Source organism: Ochotona princeps, chromosome 31 (assembly GCF_030435755.1).
Source record: "Ochotona princeps isolate mOchPri1 chromosome 31, mOchPri1.hap1, whole genome shotgun sequence".
NCBI lineage: Eukaryota > Metazoa > Chordata > Mammalia > Lagomorpha > Ochotonidae > Ochotona > Ochotona princeps.
Window position 1 is genome coordinate 7359237 of NC_080862.1, and position 21299 is coordinate 7380535.

At 43.2% G+C, this 21299-nt stretch overlaps 1 protein-coding gene across 2 annotated transcripts; it reads left to right on the plus strand.

The window, feature by feature from the left end:
- Positions 1–4292: 4292 nt before the first annotated feature.
- On the plus strand, positions 4293–16743 carry ZNF782 (zinc finger protein 782). Of its 2 annotated transcripts, none has more exons than XM_058657376.1 (5): positions 4293–4691; positions 7579–7640; positions 11393–11519; positions 11736–11828; positions 14438–16743. In XM_058657376.1, the coding sequence occupies exons 1-5, from the start codon at positions 4583–4585 to the stop codon at positions 16270–16272; spliced, it is 2226 nt and encodes a 741-aa protein (XP_058513359.1). In that variant the 5' UTR covers positions 4293–4582; the 3' UTR covers positions 16273–16743. The 2 variants fall into 2 exon arrangements, with proteins under 2 accessions (XP_058513359.1, XP_058513358.1); XM_058657375.1 differs by having other exon boundaries at positions 4297–4687.
- Positions 16744–21299: the final 4556 nt, after the last annotated feature.

Here is a 21299-nt window from a genome sequence, read left to right on the forward strand (position 1 = left end):
TGTAAGTCCTTAATGTTGAAAATATTGATAAAATTCAATTGATTTTTTTAATATTGTCTTTTTTTAATTCTTGAAATTTTATAGAAGTTCATTTAAAATTTTTTTTGTGCCTCTCTCTCTAACTCTGCTTTGCAAAGAAGAAAGAAGCCTAGAAGACAGTTTCTAAAAGCGTAACAGCGAGGCTGATTTTAAGTTCTTAGAGATGAAAAAGCAGTTACACAAACTCCAGAAGCATAATGGGAACATCCTGAACCTGTTACACATCAGATGACTAAAAGATACATAGTTTAGGTTGGGAATTTGCACCACAATTTATTTACACTCGTTGTGCTCAAGTGGCCAGGTCTCTAACTGGCAGAACCTCCTAGCTGAGGTCATCTGCTATTTCAGCACTAATTCACTTCCCATCCGTCAGTTAATAAGATACAGTATCCTCCGTAGGTTCTTGAGCACACAATGACTAACTTTGTATCTAAGTTTGGTTCCTAAGAGAGCTATTATCTTTCTGACAGTGATAAGCAATCAAGGGTAAGGAAGAACCCAAAGTCAACTCCCTGCATACGCTGCAGGATTCAAGCTGGTCTTTCTTATAAACATGTACTATCTCACTAAATATCAGGTTCATCAGCCAGATGTTTTGGGAGGTGCCACTTGGGGTCAGAATAGCAGGTTAGTAGATAATGGCTTAGTGTCCACATTCAGAAATCATGGCTTACATTCCAATTGGGTCACTTATTAGTGATGAAACTTTGGGCAAGATTCTTTGTAAATCTTTCTCTACTTACCTATAAGGGGATATCACACTCCCTAGCTCAAAGAATTGGTGAGAGGATTATTTTTTTTAAAAAATCAATACCATGTTCATTGCTCGATGGCTCTCAAGGATTTTCAAAATTTCATAAAAATTTTGGAATGTAATAAAAACTTAGTAACTAATCTTATTTAACTAAAATTTTAAAACATAAAATTTTGAAAATAATTAGACTACAATTTTAGTTTAGTTAATATGTTATAGTTTGTTTTTTTTTTTTAATTTGGGCACCAGTTTGAGTCCTGGCTGCTTTGTCGCCAATCCAGCTCCCTGCCAACGTAGCTGGGAAGGCAGCAGCAGATGGCCCAAGTCCTTGAATTCCTGCCACCCACATGGCAGACTTGGAGGAAGCTCATGACTGCTGGCTCCTGGTTTCAGTTTGGCCCAACTCTAACCAGAAGAGGTTATAAAGGAGAGGTATAGATGCGTGATTGCTTGACAATAACCGCCACAAAACTGTTAGAACAACACTCTGTAGACAGAGCCCCATTTCAAGAGATTTTTTTTTTAATTTTTATTACTATAAAGAGAGTGGATTATATGCATTCCATAGACACAGTTCCAGGAAGACAATCACACTTCCCTTATACACTATGATACTTGGCATTCTCACACTTAATGTTAAAATCTATACAGAGGGCCTGGTGCGATAGCCTAGCAGCTAATGTCCTCTCCTTGAACACGCTGGGATCCCCTATGGGTGCCGGTTCTAATCCCAGCAGCCCCACTTCCCATCCAGCTCCCTACTTGTGGCCTTGGAAAGCAGTTGAGGATGACCCAAAGCCTTGGGACCCTGCACCCACGTGGGAGACCCAGAAGAAACTCCTGGCTCCTGGCTTCGAATCAGCTCAGCTCCAGCCACTGCAGCTGCTTGGGGAGTGAATCATCGGATGGAGGATTTGCCTCTCTGTCTCTCCTCTCTGTAAATGACATTTCAATCCCTTGTGTCAGGCATGGCTTCTCCCGCTCTTCACAACACAACTAGGAGTTCGCTGTGAACGTCACAGAAATGGGTAAAGGGAACCAGACTGACACCAGCAAGCCTTGCTGCCTCTTCTGAGGCAGCGCCAGTGTGACGCCGTCCACACGGCTCCACGTTAGACACACAACAGCTCTCCCTCTACCACCGTAACTTCCTGCATGGTCTGCGCGGAGTTAGGCCCAGCAGAAGCAGGTGTAGTGGCCAGGCCTACGGCAGTCAAGCATCGGCGGACTGGGAGGGTGCTTATGAGAAACGGAAATTTCCATCATAGCGAGGGGGTTTGGGAGAGGCAGTGCAAAAACCCACTAGGACCTCTTAATTTCTACAGTTCAGGCTTCTCGCAGGGGGCTAGGCAGACCCCGGAGTGTGTAGGAGACAATACACTGACAATCCTTGACAAGTGGCTGGCTAGAAAATGCATCCCCTGGTTTGACTGCTACAGCGATGGATGTCCCTACGTTCACGTAAAGAACAAAATGACAAGGAATAGGATCTGGCAACAGAGGCAGATCCTGACATACACATGGAGCAGGGATGGGGAATGACATTGCCCACACAGCACTGGGAACTGGTGCACCAGCACCTCCCACTCCGCTTAGGTTTTTCTAGGTCAGTGTTACCCATGTTTCCAACAGCATTGAGTTGCTGGGAAGCAGGTGCTTGGGGCCTGGGGAGACACAGATGAACGCCAGAGGCTCCACTGCTCTCCATGTGGGTAAAGACCCTTGCTAGGGGGAGCAATCCCCTCGGGCGCACCTCCTCCCGTCCCCCCAGCGGACAGCCGCACAGCCTCCCCGACTGAGTTCTGGTGCCTGTTTAGCCCTGGTGGCTCCTGCCCTTCTGCTCAGCCACAGCCCCACTGTGGCTCTATCAGGCAGACTTCAACCACAGTTAGGGCTCAGTTCTCCGCGCTCAACACTGCTGTCTGAGTTCCAAGGAGTGTTTTAATTATTCAGTGATAGGAGCCATTGTTTTTGCCTGTGTGTCTGCTCGCAAAGAAAAGCAGTCGAAGAAACTGGCCAATCATTTGGAGCCCAACAGCCCTTCCTTAAGCCTCTGCTGGGAGCTTGCTGCACTTCAGTGTCTCAGTATCCTTGAGCTTCAGAAGGCACATTAATTTAGAATGCTTCTCAGTAGCTTTTGTCTTGTTCTCCTTTATAACTTATAAAAGTAAAACATTTATTAATGTCTGCTTTAAGACTGTAAAATGATTCTGCCTCCATGTAAATAAGATTACCCACTGCAAAAAGAAAAAAAATGGTTTTGTCATTTTTTTTTTTTTTTGAAGATCTACTTAATTTTGTTGGAAAGTCAGATATACAGAGAGGAGGAGGGAGAGAAGAGACCACGGTTACTTCAGGTCAGCTTATCGAGCAAACTTTTCCCACTTTCTCTATTTGCGGGGATCCCCCTGCAAGCCGCATCTTCACTCCCAGCATAGCTCGAGCTTCTAGAAGTACATGACCACAAGGTAGGACACGAGGAGTCACTACTCCGGGGAACCTATTCAGAGATTTGAGCCCTGTGGAAGTTCACTTGAACAAGTTCAAGAATATGACCTTGAGATTGATTTAATCAGCACCTGATGTCTTCTCCAGTCTCAGCTGGCAAAATCTGTGATGGGAAGTTCGAGACTGAGGTCTCTGGATTTTCAGAATAAGATCACTACGGGATGTTGGATGATACCAGAATTTGGACAAACTATATCTTAGGCATAAGAGAAATCCACAACTCATCAACCAGGGTCTCAACTCCATCCCTGCTGGAGACCACACCAATGCTGCTCGCAAGAGCCGGGTCCTCGCTCCTTGGAAGGGGAAATCTGGGAAACACTTGTGCTTGGTCCAGCTCTAAGAAAAGTAAGTAGGGTTTTGCCAGGGATACAGACAGGTGCACAGGAGAATTTTCAGGAGTGTATGCATAAGTCATGATCAGACAGAAGCATTTTTAAATTCGTATAATGACTTCAGAATTCATTTACCCAGCTATCCAATTCAGTAGATGCACTAAAATAGCATTTTCCTGTTATAGAATACCGTCCATGGATGGGTCACACATGATTTTAGCAGATGAGATAGAGCATCTTTTAAAAATTTAGAAGTCACCATAGCAATATTACGTTTAGCAATTTCAAAGTCAAACAGGCAGTGTGTTTTCCCCATGCTTTAGTAAGCATCTATAGTAAGTGGATGTGGGTTCTATAACTGCAATGCAATTATAACTAGAACATTGTAACTACAAAAAGCAGTTATTAAATATGCTCCATCCATAGTGTGATTCTTTCAAACCTGAATCTGTCCAAACGATATATATTTTTTCAACAATTAGCTCTTACTTGAAAGAGTGATAGAGAAGAGACAGATACTCCGCTCCCCAAATGGCCGGGAGGGAGCCACTTCACTCCCCAAATGGCCACAAGAGTCGGGGGCGAGCCAAGCTGAAATCTGGAGCCCGGCAGGTCCGACACTTGCTGTTTTCGCTGCACTGCCTCCTCCCAGGCACATTATCCTGGAAGCCAGATCAGAAGCAGAGCAGTCGATCTGAACAACTGATGCTCGGAGATGGGAAACCGGCACCCAAGTAAGAATTACTAACGAGAGAGCGCAACAAGCGGTCGTCTACGCCGCGCCGAACGGTGGATTTGCGGCGCTGACACCCCACAGACTAGAGCGGTCGTGGTCTCCGTTTCCTAACAAAGAGGCGCAGGGGCTTGTGGGAAATGTAGTCCCATCCTCCCATGACTTCACCAGGGCAGGGCCCAGGGAAACTCTTCCAGATTCCTTCTGCGCATGTGCCTCCCCGCCCACTCCCGCCATCTTCCTCCAGGAAATTCCAGATGCTCGGCTCTGTCCACGGTGTTGTCCGGACTCTGCGGTTGGAGACCGTCCCGGAAGGTTGGTGAGGACAAAAGAGGATCCCTGCAAGCCTTTGTGGGGCGAGGGGGGATCGTGGGAGGCGGGATGGCCGCCGTCCTTGGACGCTGGAAAGCCAGTGGATCTCCGACGGGGGGCAGGATCTGGCATTGAGGTACGGGAGTGGCGGATCTGGGCTGGATCCCAGAATCTGTCCCCAGGGTCAGAATTGTGTCGTTTGGAGCTGGAGAAGGGAACGCTCGGGCTGTGCTTTTCAGCAGTGGTCTTTGTCAGAAGTGAGAGCAATGCCAGGAAACAGGGAGTGTCCCTCCAGTGTGCATAGAAGCCGCTTCGAGAAGCTTTGCTCTAACGGAACGGTTCAGCCAGGAGAGAAGGGTGGCTGAACAGATGGTGAGGGGTGGGTGAACAGATGGTGTGAGCGCGCAGTGTGTGGAGTGTGCCCTTGTTCTGGCTCGGAGGGAGCCTGCCACAGCCGCGTTGCACATGGCTCTATCCGTCTGTAAGGTGACCGTCTTAGCCACCGCAGTGGCTGCCTGGAAATTTCCAGAGAAATCGCTGCGGAATACAGTGCACACCGAGTCTCCCGGTGTAGTGTTGCATCTGTGGGCTTTCATGGGAAAGTTCTGGTTTCTCTCTTGTGAGTTCTGTGCCGCCGACGCGGGAGGGGGTGGGGGACGTGGCTGGTGATTCCATCAGCTTTGCGAGAAAGTAGTTCTCGTGCTATTCAAAGGAGGAGGCATCTTGGATGGAAATTCCACCTGCAAGAATAGCGCTCTGTCTCCAACCGTTTCCCCAGTACTTCAGACACAGGCGCAGTGTCCTAGAAAAGTGAAGCTCCTGGCTGTGCAGGGTCCAGAGAGGAGAGGGCTTGATGGGTGTTACGTTGTTAACACCCTGTAATCTGTCAAGCAGTGATCTTGCAAGTTCATCTGTAACTTTCGGAGCAGAGTTGGTAGTAGTTAGAAAAAGGTAGTGAAGAGCCTTGGGGATTCCTCGAGGGGTTTTGAAGGTGTGACCTGCGTCAAGGAATAATTGTAATGTCTGAAAATCTGTCTACCCGCTGCCCCGGGCTCCTCCCTCAGGGTGCATTCGTGCTAGTCTCAGTATTTCTAGAATCGGAACCTGTCTCCCTAGTCTGTCAACACATAATAGTATCTAGAGATGTGTTTATGTCTGATACTTTTTTTTTTTTTTGGTATCTCAGTGAGGATTTGTCAGGATATTTCCGTCTAAGAAAGATAAAAGATGGCCCAGCATTACATGATTTGAAAATGTCAAACACACGGTTTCTGAGGAGTGCTCTGGGTGTTGCCACAGTTGGTTAAAAACACGTGTTTACTTTTGAGGTCAGGTTCAGGGACTGCGGTGCGTTTAGGGCAGGTAGTGTTTAAGAAGTTTTCCTTAAATGTGCCCTATGACTTCTCTCCCAGCACTCAACTGGATTGTGTGAGCCTGAAAGGTTACTAATACAGATTTTTCTCATTTCATGCCAGGAAGAAAATCATTCCCACTTCTGTGGTTTTCTGTTCTTGCAACAGCAAATTAGTGAGCTAAATTTTTTTGGTTTTTTTTCTATTGTTTGCTTATCTGTTTTGTTGTGTTTTCAAATGGTACAGTAATCACACCTCGATCGCAAATTACCTTTTCAACATATAAGTAAAACGCAACGCAGTGATCACATGTAAGAATATTTAAAACGTCGTCCGACAGTTTCTGCGTGTGATTCACAAGGCCTTTGTTAATGCCCGCAGCCTCGCCTCCATCGCTCTGCGTGACATTCATCGTGTCTGTGAAAACTTGGAAGCGTGATTGTGAAATTCTGTTGATGACATTGGCACATGATTCAATCTTTTCTCCCCTTTTCGCCAGTACACAGCAACAGTTTATGTGCAAAACCCACCAATTTTGATATTAACACTTTATTTGTAATGGGGCGTCAGCATTTTAGAACAAGCTGTGTGGACAGATCCTCAGTGATCCGGTGCCCAATGGAGGCTGGGTCTTTGAAGGTGGTGTGACTCACATGTCAGGTGGTTTTTGCTAGCTAGGTTTGGGTAAGGCCTCCGTCTCCCATAGGCAAATCCCACGCTACTTCATAAAATAACAGTATCCTCCCCCGGCCACTCCCAAAACATCTAGCTCAAATAGGCAAGCATTTTGAAAAAACTGTGTATTTTTATGCACGAATGTCCATGGCTAAATTTAGGGAAATGGCAAAACTCAAAAATCATTGTGTGGTGGTCCTCAAGTGAGGGCGTATATAAAGGAAGATGTGTTTTTTGGAACAATTACTGGAAAAGTAGACTATCTCAAGGCTATGTTCCCTGGGTAATCTTTAGAGGAAAAAAATGTTGTATTACAGTATGAATTTTTTCTTTCTGAAATTGGAAGGAAGGAGTATTCTAATGGAAGCATTAGGAATGGGCCTTTGAGTGTACCTCTGTCTAAACAGGAAAATGGTTCATAACTCTCTGGACACGCTGATCTTTGTGTTATTCCAGCTTTAGTATATGTGCTGCCCAAGCAAGCTCCTGTCTGTGTTTCAGTGTTGCAAATTTTAATGGCAATATAACGTCCCTTCCTGTGACATACTATAATTTATTTGCACAGCCATCTGCAAAAGTTTTTTATTATTTCTTGGCATTAACATTCACTTTTATAAAATCAGTAGCGAGTAAGTTTTTGATTGACCGAATGATAACTTGTGTACATCAATTAATCAAAGTGTGGATTCTCTTTCAATGAGATCTGTCCTGCCCCTTTTTAGTTAAGGCTTTTTTTGTACTCTTTTATGCAGTGAATGAATCTCTTATCCTTTTTAATGACAGTCCTGATTTGTTTGCCCAATAGAACATGGTATCAAAACAAATGGTTTCCTCTCTAACAGATTCCTCACTTATTTCCTCTTCTAGGTAGAACTCTAGAGTCTTCACACCTGTTTCCAAGTTCAGAGAAAATAATGAATCCATCTCCAGTAAGTTGCTTGTTTCTTGGTTTGTTTTCATGCTATGTTTTAGCAACATTATAAAGATTCCTTGATTAAAATGGGAAACAAAAGTAAATAATATTTGCTGTCAGAGAAACGTACTTAAACAACATAGAGTTTGCTTGGCTCTAAGCCCTTAGAACCTTCTAGGTTGAGTGCTAATTGATCTTTCTGATACCATAGCAAAAAAGACGGATTTTGTTACCTGATTTAAATTGGCCCTTGAGAACATGCTAAATTCACTTGGGCTATTTAGTCTGAAACTTTTATTGGTTACGTCGGTGTAGTGGACGGTGTCTTATTACCAACCTCGAAATGGACACTTAGCAACTCTGCTGCAGGAGGAGGAATTTAATCCTTAAAAACATATTATTCATTAAGGTTTCTCTAATCGGAGTGCCAGATCCTGTCTGTTTTTGTTTTTGTGCTCCTGTGTGCTTTCCCCATGTCTGTAGGGTGCGTAGACGTGCTGTCACAGCGTGGTCCCAGGCGGCACGTGCAAGATCGTGCCTGATCCGTGGACAGGGCCAGACAAGGAGAGAATCTTGAACTTGCTCTCATATATGTCCCTCAGCTAGTCTGATTGTAGATTTCACTACAGATTGCACACAATGACCATTTTTGGGCAAATATTTCCCTTGCTCGTGTGCACTGCAACCCACTGCGTGTAGTTTTAATTCAATTCAGTTCTTCAGAGTTTACCAGTAACTTAAGTTGCAGATAGTTCTAAAGACTATTTTCGGATTTTTCTCTTCCCAGAGTCCTCTGCTACGTTTGTAATTACTGCCCCTGTTCGTCACTTGGAAATTCTTCTTTGATAGTGTTCTTCATTATCTCACTGGTGTTTTCTTTTCTCAGAATTAATATACAATGTTATTACCAAACTAACCTTGGCCGAAACCACTGAAATTTAGTTTTTCCTAGACTCCCTTCTTCCTCAGGTTCCATGTTGTCTGGGGCCAAATCCTGATGTTTTTGTTTATTTGCTTTTATGTTTTTGTTTTATTGCCTTTATAGGAAAGAGAAGCTGGTTTCAAAAAGAACTATAATAAGTTTATGATTTTTGCATTTAAGATGTTATACAATCCAGGTGACAGGAAATTTCCAAAAGAATAGTTCTGTTTATGATGCTCATCCGCTGCACAGTCGGTCAGATTGGTGCTAATTTATAGTGGCTTCTGAAAGAGTTAACTGCAGTAGAAGTGGTCAATCTATCTGATGCGACATATATTTTGAGAATTGAGCAAATAGCATTATGTTTATCTATTGGTTCACAAAACGAGTTCTTAGGGCCTGGTGTGATGGATCAGTGGCTAAATCCTCATCGTCAAGCCCTGGGATCCCATATGGGCGCTGAACTGTGTCTAGGCTGCTCCACTTCCCATCCAGCACACCCTACTTGTGGCCTGGGCAGGCAGTAGAGGACAGCCCAAAGCCTTGCGACCCTGGATCTGCATGGAAGACCCAGAAGTTCTTACTTCCTGGCTTCAGATCAGCTCAGTTCAGCTGCTGCTGTTGCAGCTATTTGGGAAGCGAACCAGCAGATGGAAGATCTTTGTTTCTCTTTCTGTTTGTAAATCTGATCTGCCTTTCCAATAGAAATAAATAAATCTTTTTTTTTTTTTTCAAAAACAGCCTTATATAAATGGCCAGCTCTGAGTCCATATTCTTATGTTGCCAAGATAAAATGTTCAGGTTGATCAGTGTTTCAGCCGTGCTCAGACAGTGGTCCTTGGTGTGGATTGTTCTAGATTGCTGCATCAAATTAGAGGTGGAACAGCCAGACTCGAAGAAGGCTGTTCCCTTAGAATAAAGCAACGCTCCTCAAGTCACGTAATTTCTGACTTATGTTATCTGACAGAAAGCCTTATCACAAGTTGGTCTATAAATATGATGGAATTATCTTTGATTTCACAAGGAATATACCCATAACCTATTTGGTGTCAATTTTTAAATAAAGTTTTGCTTGTGAACAAGCAAGATACAAAATTAATAACGAAAATCAAATCTACTCATGAAGTTTTCAGTAGACAAAGTATATTTGTCTAAAAATTATTAATGCATGTACATTTATTGAATCTTTTAAAGGATTCTTATAATTCACACTCCAAGGTCTTTTTTTTTTTAATTTAAAGATTTCATTTTCAAAGCATTACATAGTACAAATTGCATTGTAATATTTTACATTCTGTGCCTGAAGGAATAGACATATACATGCTAAGGCATCTGTTTTCTTTTCAAAAAGTCATATTTTAAAGGTTTAATAATTATTTATTATATTCATTTTTATGTAGATACTATATTCATGCATATTTTCCTTGAAAGGATGTTAATATCACATAGCATGGGAGGTGAGTGATCATAAAGTGGGGAAGGGGGAGTATGATATTATATAGATCATGTAATTCTCTGAAGACATTATATATACACACCAGATGACGTGATAGCCACACACTCCTATGCTTTCTCTGGATTAATTTCCATATATGGGACGAATCATGAAGTCTTTGTTTATTTCACTTAGAGTAGTAACTTCCCGATCCATCTCTTTGTTGCAAAGTGTTAGAACTTTATTTTTTTTTAGTAGCTGAGTAGTATTTCATCATTTATATATATATACATCACATTTTTTATCCAGTTAAAGCTTTACACCTATATAACCTATATAACCAATATTTTACTTCATCATGAACTCTTAGATTTGTATTGGTTGGTTTTTTTAAAGTTCATTTGTGAAAAAGAGTTACTGAAAGGGGCAGACAGGCTGAGCCAATCCATTTATTCAATCCCCTTCAAGATCCAGGATTGGACCAAGCCAATGGTGGGAGACAAACTCTTAGTGCAGGAGTTCTGTGTGAGAGTTAGGTTGACCACATAATCACTGCTTTCCCGTGGGCACGGTGGCAAGGACCTGGATTCAAGCCAGGGATCTGATGTACCATGGAGCCATTTCAACAGGCACCTTTACTGCAAGGTCAAATGCCTGTTCCAGTTAAGAACTTTTCTCAGTGTCCTTACACATACAGTTCCCTTACGTTTACTATCATTACTATTTGCCCACTGAATAAGGCTACTGCTGTAACAATAGTATTATTGTTAGTGATGTTTCTTTTGTTTTGCTGATTCAAATACCATTTTTATTAGAAGCAGATGTTCATGTCCGCCATGGATCTGGTTGGTTTTCGTCATTTCCGTTCATACGTCATTGATCCAAAGCCTGGAGAGGAAGGCACACCTGCTCACGTGATTCCTTCACGAGGAGCGCGTACCAGAATGTGTTCCTTCTGCATGAAGGCTTCACTGCCGTTAGCTCTCAAGGCAGTTCTGTCTGCCTGTTGTATGTCGCTTGTGCTCTGTGACCTGGTTTCTCTTGCCTCATGGTCACAAGAACATGTTTGTGTAGAAGATCTGAACAGCTCTGCCTTTTGGTAAAGTTGGCAAGTGTTCATGTCAATGTCTCACTATGAAACGGTGAGTTGTTTTGGGAACCCATTTTTTTTCATTCTTTTCTTTCTAGGAAGGTGAATTCCAGATATTGAGGGAAACGATTGTAGTCTTTTTTAGAACCACAACATGAATACCAAAGCAAGATATTTTGGTGTGATTTTCTCATTCTTACGTTGTACAAAGCGAGCTGTGTTTATAAAACATGAGTAGAAGACAGACACAGAGGAGTCACTGCCACCCTGCTTTGTGATTCAGAGCTGGTATACTGAGTGTTCAAATGTGTTGTTGTACAGGTATTTGTGTCATTTGAGGATGTGGCCGTGTCATTCACCTGGGAGGAGTGGCAGGAGCTGGACAGTGCTCAGAGAACTCTCTACAAGGAGGTGATGCTGGAGACGTACAGCAGCCTGATGTGCCTGGGTGAGTGGGACTGCCAGTCACTTCCTGTTTGACAAAGCAGTCAACACCTGAGTGTCATTTAGGTGCACGATTCCAGTCCGCGAAGAATGTAAGAATTAGCGCTCTGAATTCAGCAAGGGGTCCCCATGGTTGAGCTTCCGCAGCTCACTCCTCGTCATTCTGAAAGGCCCTGAACTAAGCAGTCTGGCATAGTTCTGTGTTGTTTCCCGTTAATAGGGTGTTGCATTTCCAAACCAGAGGTTATCCTCAAGTTGGAACAGGGAGCAGAGCCATGGATTGTGGAAGACCCCCTAACCCAGAACCTGCCGGGTGAGTCTGCATCCTGGGCGGGGAGGCCGGGCGGAGGGAGCCGCTCAGAGGCCAGCCCTGTGGACAGCTGGCTCCGGGAACCAAACGCGGGCATTCCACAAGCTCTAGGAAAGGCCCATCTTTTTCGGTTGTCCTTACTAATCGATATTTTCTATGATATACCAACAATCGGACTCCTATCTGTCTCTTCTTAGACTTTTTCTCAGTCAGCTGCACTGTCTGTGTTCTCTGTTTTGTGCTCTGTTGTGCTCAGGGCCTGCCTTCGTGGGTTGATTCTATCAGTGCTTGCTAATAGCACAGCTGCTAGGCACTGATCTCTTAGCAGCAGCTGTGTGAATAGCCGTGTAGTGCACCAGATGTGCGCTTAAAGAGTGTTCTCTTAAGAGGGAAAGCAGTTATTGTTTGCCAGGACAATAGAATGGGAAAAAACATGGCATGTGTTCTCTTTGGAGGGATTGTAAAAGGAGGGCATTTTAGAGACCCACAAATTATTTACCTTCGATAACCTTATTTTGATATGAAAATTTTCTGAATTCACCATGTAGCATGAGGAGGGGTATAAAACACAGAATAGGCAGTATGCATTAATATTGTTAAGAATAAATATAAAGGGGCTGGTGCTGCGACACAGTGGGTTAGATAACCACCTGTAGCACCAGCATTCCATACAGACACCAGTTCAAGTACCAGCTGCTCCGCTTCTAATTCTGCTCCCTGCTAATACCTGGGAGGAAGCAACAGAAGATGACCCGAATCCTTAGGCCCCTGCCATCCACATGGGGGATGCAGAAAAAGCTCCTGGCTCCTGACTCTGGCCTGACCCAGCCCCGCTCATTGCAGCCATTTGGTGAATGAGCCAGCAGATGGAAGATCTCTGTATCTCTCTGCCTCTGTAACCCTACCTGTCAAATAAATGAACAAATCTCTTAATAAAATTATAGATCAAAGCTAATATATTTATAAAATATATTTTATGTTATATATATAATATAATATAAATAAAACATTATATTTATATTAATATCTATTTTAACAAAATTATAACTCAAGGCTAATATATTTATTTTAAATTATTTATTAAATTTTAAATTTTATTTAAAAGAATAACAGCAAATGAAACAGAGGAACAGGGCCTGGCACAATGGCTCAGTTAACTAACCCTCCCGCTTGCAAGTGGCAGGATCCCATATGGGTACCAGTTTCTATTCCCAGCTACTCCACTTCCCATCCAGCTCCCTGCTTGTGGCCTGGGGAAGTAGTGGAGGACGGCCCAAAGCCTTAGGACCCTGCGCCTTGCATGTGGGAGACCAAGAGGAATCTCCTGGCTCCTGGCTTTGGATTGGCTCAGCTCCAGCTGTTGAATGACACAGGAACAGACCAGCCCCTGAGTAGCAGCAACAGCAAGAGTTGGACTTGGGCAATTCCATGAGTCCAGAGCTTAGTTTGGGTCTCCCACAATGGGTGGCTGTGGCACAAGCACCTGAACTATCATCGTCTGCTTCCTAGTATATACATTAACGAGAAGCTTCACTGGCAGCAAAGGAACCAGAGTTCAAACCAGGTACTCCAAGATGGGAGGTAGGTAGCCCAGTCGGCGACTAGCCTCTTTGCAAATGCTCGCCCCTGAATCTGCTATTTAAACTCTAATGATATTTTCTACGTGAAAACATGAGGCAAGAGATCTAGGAATGAAGTTCGCGTGATGCGTCATCAGAAATGTTGATGCCAAGTGGGAAGCAACACAAAACCTTAGAGAATCTTAGTCCTCGTGTTGCCAGGAGCCAGGAGACTGGGCCGAGTAGATCAACAGTCAGGATGAAGGTCTCAGGTTTGTTGAGGGGTGCATCTTAAAGTTAGTATTCTCCAGCTCTACATTCAACAATATTATTTCAAAATCTGTATTTCAGAATCATTCGAAAAATTAAAGAGATAAGGGTAGCAGGCCAAATCTTGTGCCTGATAAGATTCTGAGAAGCAAAAGATGTCAACTTTCTTTGGGGAATATGATGGATGCTATGTTAATGAAATGTGGGGATGCAAAGATCGGGTGTTGGGAGAATTCCTACAAATGGCTACCGCCATTGCCTGGGGAACAGGGAGAGTAGGTGTCTGTGTCTGTTTCTGCTGCTTTCCTGGATGCATTAGCTGAAACAGGATCAGAAGTGAGCAGCCAGAACTTGAGCCAGTGCTCCTGGTTCAAGAAAGAAACTTCCAAAATATATTTATTTTATTTATTTTGAAAGGCAGTTACAGAGAGGAGAGACAGATCTTCCTTCTCCTGATTTACTCCCCAAATAGATGGAATGACCAGGGCTGGGCCAAACCAAAGTCAGCAGCCAGGAGCTTCTTCCAGGCTGTCCATGTGGGTGGCAGGGGCCTCAGGTCTTGGGGCTGCTGCTGTTTTCCCAGGTGCGTCTGTAGGAATCTGGTCACACGTGGAGCAGCCAGGGGTCAAATCCGTGCCCACCTGGGCTGCTAGCTCTGCAGCAGATGACTTCAGCCATTGTGTCACAGCACTGGCAACAGGAAGAAACTATTTAACCTTTATGTGAGTATTCCAAGAGGAACACTTAGCTGATGATAAATGTATTTTTTTTTTCTCATTTCAGTTATCCAACAAATAGATGACCAGATTGGGACCAGTCATGAAATGCAAGACATGATTATGTGGCAAGTTTTATTCACAAACAATAGCACGTCAATCAAGGAGAGGGATGAATTAGGGGAACCACTTAATTTAAAATCCAGCCACATGTCAACATTGATCATGAAAGATGGGAATTATGCAGGAATGGGGCCTGAGGAATACAGTGCATGTCAGAGCACTTTTCTGCTTAATGAGCATGACGATCTGTGCTCTCGAGAGAAACTCGATGGCTCCATTGTACCTTGGAAATCCCTCAGATATTGTGAGTATCCTAGTCAACATCAAAGCATTCAGACATTGCCACACATTTTTGAACACAGTGTACAAAGAAATACCTTCAACAGCGAAGCAATGTTCTATACACACAAATCAGATCTTATAGCACATCAGGGGACACATACCGGAGAAAATCCATGTAACTGTAGTGATTGTGAGAAACCTTTCATCTGTAAGCCAAACTTTACTGTCCAGCACCGAATTAGCTCATCGGAGAAGTCATATTGGTGTAATGAGTGCGGGAAAACATTTTGCCGCAAGTCAAACCTCCATCGACATCAGAGAACTCACACAGAGGAAAAGAATAATGAATGCAATAAATGTGGAAAAAGCTTTTACCAGAAGTCAGATCTGATCATACATCAGAGAATTCACACAGGGGAAAAGCCCTACGAATGTAGTGAATGTGGGAAAACCTTCTGCCGAAAGTCCAGCCTCAGGACACATCAGAGACTGCACACAGGGGAGAAACTATACGAATGTAAAGAATGTGGGAAAACCTTCTTCTACAAGTCATCTCTCTCACAACATCAGAGAACACTGTACGAATGTAAAAAGTGTGGGAAGTCGTTTTACCACTGGTCTCTGTTCTGCAGGCATCAGCAAACTCACACGGGGGGCAAACCCTATGAATGTAGTGATTGTGGAAAGAAGTTCTGCAGGAAAGCAAATCTCATCATGCATCAGCAAACACACACTGGGGAGAAACCCTACGAGTGCAATGAGTGTGGGAAGACGTTCTTCAGGAAGACAAGCCTGAGCAGGCATCAGCAAACTCACACGGGGGAGAAACCCTTTGAATGTAATGACTGTGGAAAAGCCTTTTATCTAAAGTCGAATCTCCTTATCCATCGCAGAACTCACACGGAGGGAAAAGCTTTTCCATGCAATGAATGTGGAAAAGCCTTTTACCAGAAGTCATACCTGATCATCCATCAGAGATCTCATACAGGAGAAAAACCGTATGGGTGTAATGAGTGTGGAAAAGCCTTTTCCCGCAAGTCAGGTCTTGTCAGGCATGAGAAACTTCAGACAGTAGGAAAGTCCTATGAGTGTAAAGAGTGTGCCAAAACCTTTTGCCAGAAGTCAAACCTCAGGATACATCAGAGAATCCATGCAGGTAAGAAAATCTATGAGTGTAAGGAATGTGGAAAAGGCTTTTGCCAGAAGTCACATCTCAACAAGCATCAGAACATTCACAGGAGTGGAGGAGACACTGGGACCCAGGATGTGAAGCTGCCTCTTGGGATGCCTCCATCCCATATCGGAGAGCTAGTTGAAGTCCCAGACACTCCACTTATAATCCAGCTTCCTAGTAGCACACACGGGGAGGCAGCAGACGATGTCCCGATGACTTGGGTGCCTGCCAACCATATGGAAGACTCCGATGGAGTTCCAGGCTCATGGCTTCCGTCCGCCCCAGCCCTGGCTGTTGCAGGCCTTTGGGGAGTAGACCAGCAGATGGAAGATCTCTCTCTTTCTCTGTCTCTCCCTGTCCCTGTCACCCTGCCTTTCAAATAAATAAATGCATCTTTTTTGGGGGAAAAAAAGATATTCCAGAAGAAAATGAATGAATGTAATGAATATTGCAAAAACATTTTCTTATAAAGTCAGACTGAACTAGTTGTTAGCTAAGTAACACAGAGGAGGCACTCTGTCATTAAGATGGATAGGCCTGTGAGAAATGGCACCTCAGCAGGTCTAACAACTGTTTTGGGAAGGAGTGATCCTGTATGTGAGAAACTGGCTGCGTGACCTTCAGTGTCAACTCTACTCTTAGACTTACAGCCTGCATGTTCAACCTCCCCTTCCTAGTAATAGGTCCCTGCTTTCACATATGTATCTTAGGAACAGGTAAGCATCAGACTATATTTCAAATACTACCTTCATCATTTACTAATAAGTTCGGTTGCCCATCGCGACTTCCGCTGTGGAACAGAGCGGCTGTTGGGCACAGATGTGTCACAGGGCTCCTCTGTGTCAGCCGTGAGGTTTTTTCCTCCAGTCTTGCATTCTGAGTGTGTTGCATAGGGAGTGACCTTCCTGGTCATGGTCAACACAGACTTGTTTGTGCCTGAGTCTCGAGCTGCTTGGAGGGAGTCTGTGTTTATCAGACAAACAGAGGCTGCGAGCCAAGGGTCAGCATGGCCAGAAGTGTGGGCTGTCTTAACGTGACTTTTGAGCAGCATTTGGGCCTTCCTTTTCTTTGGTCGTTTCTCTTAGATTCTGTTGAAGCAGGTTACGCTGTAATTGTAGCCTGACAGGACTCATTTATTTGACCTATGCTAATACTTTTTTATTTCACTGCACTATTTGCGGATATTTATATATAGATAAAATAGGGACAAATGTTACAGCAGCTCTGTGTTCTTAATATCTTTTTAAATTTTCTCCCTCACTTTGATTGTTAAAACATGTTCCACATCCACAAAGCCCTTTGTGAATTCAGATTCGATTTCCATGGAGCTTGAACCCCAGATACCCACTCGGAATGAAAGAGCTCCCCCTGGTGGTAAAGCCACAAGTGTAGCTGTTGCCCTGCATCCGGGCTAGAGTGCAGTGATGGGTGTTCCAGCTACAGCTGCTCCTGTCCCGTCCCACCCCGAGGAGGGGACTGCAAGTCAGCCACTGCTACCCCTGGACACAGCAGCCCCACTGGTCCTGTTCCTGTGTGCTCGGCATCTTCCACGTGCTAATAACAGGAATGCAGGCTCAAGTGTTAGGAAAAATAAAGAGCTAAGGGGAAAGAAATGAATATGTATATTTCACAGAAAACTGAAAAGAATCAAAAAAGAAGTGTCATATTCCGGATAACTAATTTTAAGGCCCAAAATGTCACAAAAGGAAGATTTATAGTAATTCAGTTTGTTAGAGTTTTTTTTCTAAGTGTGTGTGCCGTCATAACCGTGCCTTAGCATATGTAGAGTATTAGCCAGCTTGGAGGAGTAGGGACATTCCATTCATGGGGTGGGTGGGTGGGTGGGATAGTCGCCCTTCCATAGGGTTCAGAAAGGTGGGGGTTGGCGGGGTCGTAGAACACATGTAAAAAATAAGTGAAACTTTAAAATGGACATGGTAACCACTCCATTATCTGCATCCATTTGGTACCCTTGGGTCTCTGCATGATTGGAAGTGAGTGTACGGATCCTGAGGTCCCCTCCAGGACAATGAGTGGTTCAGTATTTCTCTGTGACTTCAGTCTCATATGCATGAGGTCTGTGAATAGGCTTGCTGTCCAGTTGCAAGCAGGACACAGTGTATGCCATGCACATGTGGTTACCCCCGACCTAGGTTTGGGATACCCATAAGATATGAACAGGCTCGCTACATGCTTACAAGCAGGGCATAGCACACAGCATGCAGTTCCTCACCTAGATGTACCAGGCCTTGATGAAAATAACTGCGTAAGAGCATGTTGGGGTAAGGTTATTGTGACTCTTGCATCGATCTGCACTGTAGACAGGATGTCACTGTCCCAGAGTCATAGAAAAATCCAGTTAGCAGCAGGAGTGACTGGGGTGGCGTAAGGCCCAGGAAGTATGCCAAAATGTGTTTCTGGGTGCAAAGGCTGCGGTTCTTGGATGGTGGGAAGATCACCTTTTACTTGCCAATGTACCACCTCCATGTTTTAAGCCACTAGGCAGGAAGCACCACACAGTCATTTCTGTACCCGCCCCCCCTTTTTTTCTACTATGGTCTTTTTCTGAATGTTTTGGGTTGATTTCTATTTAGAAAAGGGATCATAGAATTCATGGGTCCCAGGACAAGGTAACAGAGTGATTGCCGTTATTGCATTTAATGATGATGTGTGTTCAGAGTGTGCATCCATGTCAATTAAGGGGAAGAGGTTTCCAGTTTCCATAGAGTCAGTAGGAGGAGGAAGCAGTTGGGAATTGTAGCACTAGGTACACCTGATGCAAGCAAATGCTTCGTTCTGTCTAGAGCAGTGATAGCATCCATTTTGTTCAAATGAAGAAACTGAATTAAAGACAACTTAAGTAATTTACCCAGAGTAACATAACTGGAAAATATTAGAGCCTGTAATCAGAACAACTAGATAATATTTTGCAGAAAATATGGAATTTAGTGTGCTGATTCCCTTTGCCTTACCAAGAGAATTGGTTCTAATGTTTGGGGTGTATAGTACTTATAGGCCCACCTGGTAAACCTGGTGGGCTTGGTTCCATGGCAGATGTCAAGGAAGCACATAAACCCAATTATATATAGATCCAGCATTATAATTTATTTTTCTAGAACCACCATAGTGTAGCAAGAAATGACAATCCACTTCAGGAGCCCTCTACTATGCATTGTGCTTAAGCCACTGTTTGGAAAAAGTATACCGATTCATGCAGAGGCTTTGAATATGGTCAAAAGATAGTACTAGACTTGCATTTTTGGCAGATTTTGTAGCTTGGTTTGAACTTTTCAGATTTTCCCATTGAGCATACGATTTGAGGGATACATCATAATATTCAGTAATAAAATATTTTTGCTATTGCATTTCTCTATTAGAATGTAATTTGGGATGTAGAGGAAGATTTTTCTTATTTTGTTATCGGGGTCCAACTGTTTAGGAAAGGCCAGAATAATTTATATCTGTGTCTTCTGGAGATATTAACAAAAGCAGTGAAAAATGACGTGTGCTATGGGTATGGGTTTTTTCTCTGTCTTTGTTATTTAGTCTCAAGAGTGGCTTGATCTCTCTTATTCCCATTTTTTAGAAAAATATTTATTTATTTTTATTTGAAAGGCAGATTTACACACACATACACACACCTCCTGCATCCTTTGGTGAGAAAGAGACTAAACACTTGCATCCTTTGGTTCATTTCCGAAGTGGCCACAATGGCCGGAATTGGGCTGTTCCAGAGCCAGGAAGGAGCCAGGAGCCTCTTCCAGGTCTCCCACATGGATGCAGGGGCTCAAAGGCTTGGACCATCCTCTACTGCTTACCCAGGCCATAAGCAGGGAACTGGATCAGAAGTGGAGCAGCCAAGATTCCAACCAGCGCCCCTAAGGGATACTGGCGCAACAGGTGCAGCCTCAGAAATTTATAGTTATCAATATAAGAGAAACATTACACTTTGGAGAGAATCAGAAAACTGCATCTTACACCCATTGTCAGTCATTGCAATGCACTGAGCTCCATAAGGACAGTGCCGGGACAAGTGAGAGCTAAACAGGTATGGGGAACTGTGCCTCACAGAGGAAAAATGATTAAACATGGACAAAGCGGATCCTAAGAAGCCAAGAAGCAAAATACCATCATCATAGACGTCTTTTTGCTGGAAGGAATACAAGGAGAAGAACCCAGATATTTCAAAGTTGTTTAAGAATCCCATTGCACCCAAGAGGTGTCCTTGGACCCTTTTGTTTTATTTTGAGTAACACTCAAAAATCAAAGGAGACTCCCCTGGCCTACCCACTGGTGACATTTACAAGGAAATTCATACAGATGTGCAGTAACACTCCTGCAGGTGACAAGCAGCCTTAAGAAGGCTGGTCAACCGAAGGAAAAACACAGAAAGGATTGTTGCTGCACGGTGAGCTAAAGAAAAGCCTGGTGCAGCAGAAGATGGGAGTTCAGACTGAAAAGGAGAAGGGAATTATGAAGGTGAGGAAGATGAGAAGATGAAGATGATGAGGAGTGATGGTTCTAATACTGTTTTTTATTTTCTTGTCTATAAAGCATTTAATATCCTCGTATGCAACTTTTAAAGAAAAGAAAATATAAGGCTGTGTAAGATTTGTTTTTGCTTTTAACTGAACAGTGTCCCTTTTGTATAGTTAACACACTAGGAAATGTGTCTTTAGATAGCCATGTCCTGCTGGTATTTTCACTGCTGGTATAGCCACTGACCTTGCCGGTATAGTATGGAGGTTGTAAGTTGGCATGGAAATTTAAAACAAGTTCTTGCAGATCCACAACACAATTTAACTTTCTGTGGAGACAGTTTTCTTTCATTGGTTGTCTCTGATGTGGCTTATCCAACATCATTTTTCTTCTGTTAACTCAATGCTCCCCTGCAACTGCAAAAGACGTTGCGGTCATTATGTCAACATTCTGAATGCTTTAATGAGCACAGCTATTTTACTTCTTCAAAAGACACATGATAGGCTTCCAAAAAAAGAATATTAGAATGAATTTGCAATTCATTGTATCCATGTGTATTCAATGCTAAGTGCAGACAACCAAGCCACGTTCTGTTCTGCTAAAACGTAAAATATCAGGGGACATTTTTCAGAATGAGCGCTGATTCCAGTAATTTGCTTTGCAGTAGCACCACATGAATAGGCCTACTAAAGCCAGATAAATATATATATATATATATATATATTTTAACCTAACCTGGATGTTCGCCTGAGTATTGAATTTTTAGAAACTAATAAAAAATATATAAGAAAATATGTCACCAGCCTGATTTATTTACAATTCACTTATCAGTCCTGTTTATTTTTAAATATTGTTTTTAGGTGCATCCAATGCAAATTTTTGTTTTAATTATCTGCCAACAGTATTACAAAACTTAATAAAAACTACGTTT

What these genes read in the sequence shown, in the direction of transcription:
- ZNF782 (XM_058657375.1), top strand. Translation starts at nt 4,531, where the DNA reads ATGACTTCACCAGGGCAGGGCCCAGGGAAACTCTTCCAGATTCCTTCT. An exon ending in GTTGGAGACCGTCCCGGAAG is followed by an intron (nt 4,688 to 7,578) that starts GTTGGTGAGGAC and finishes TTCCTCTTCTAG; the next exon opens with GTAGAACTCTAGAGTCTTCA. An exon ending in AAATAATGAATCCATCTCCA is followed by an intron (nt 7,641 to 11,392) that starts GTAAGTTGCTTG and finishes GTTGTTGTACAG; the next exon opens with GTATTTGTGTCATTTGAGGA.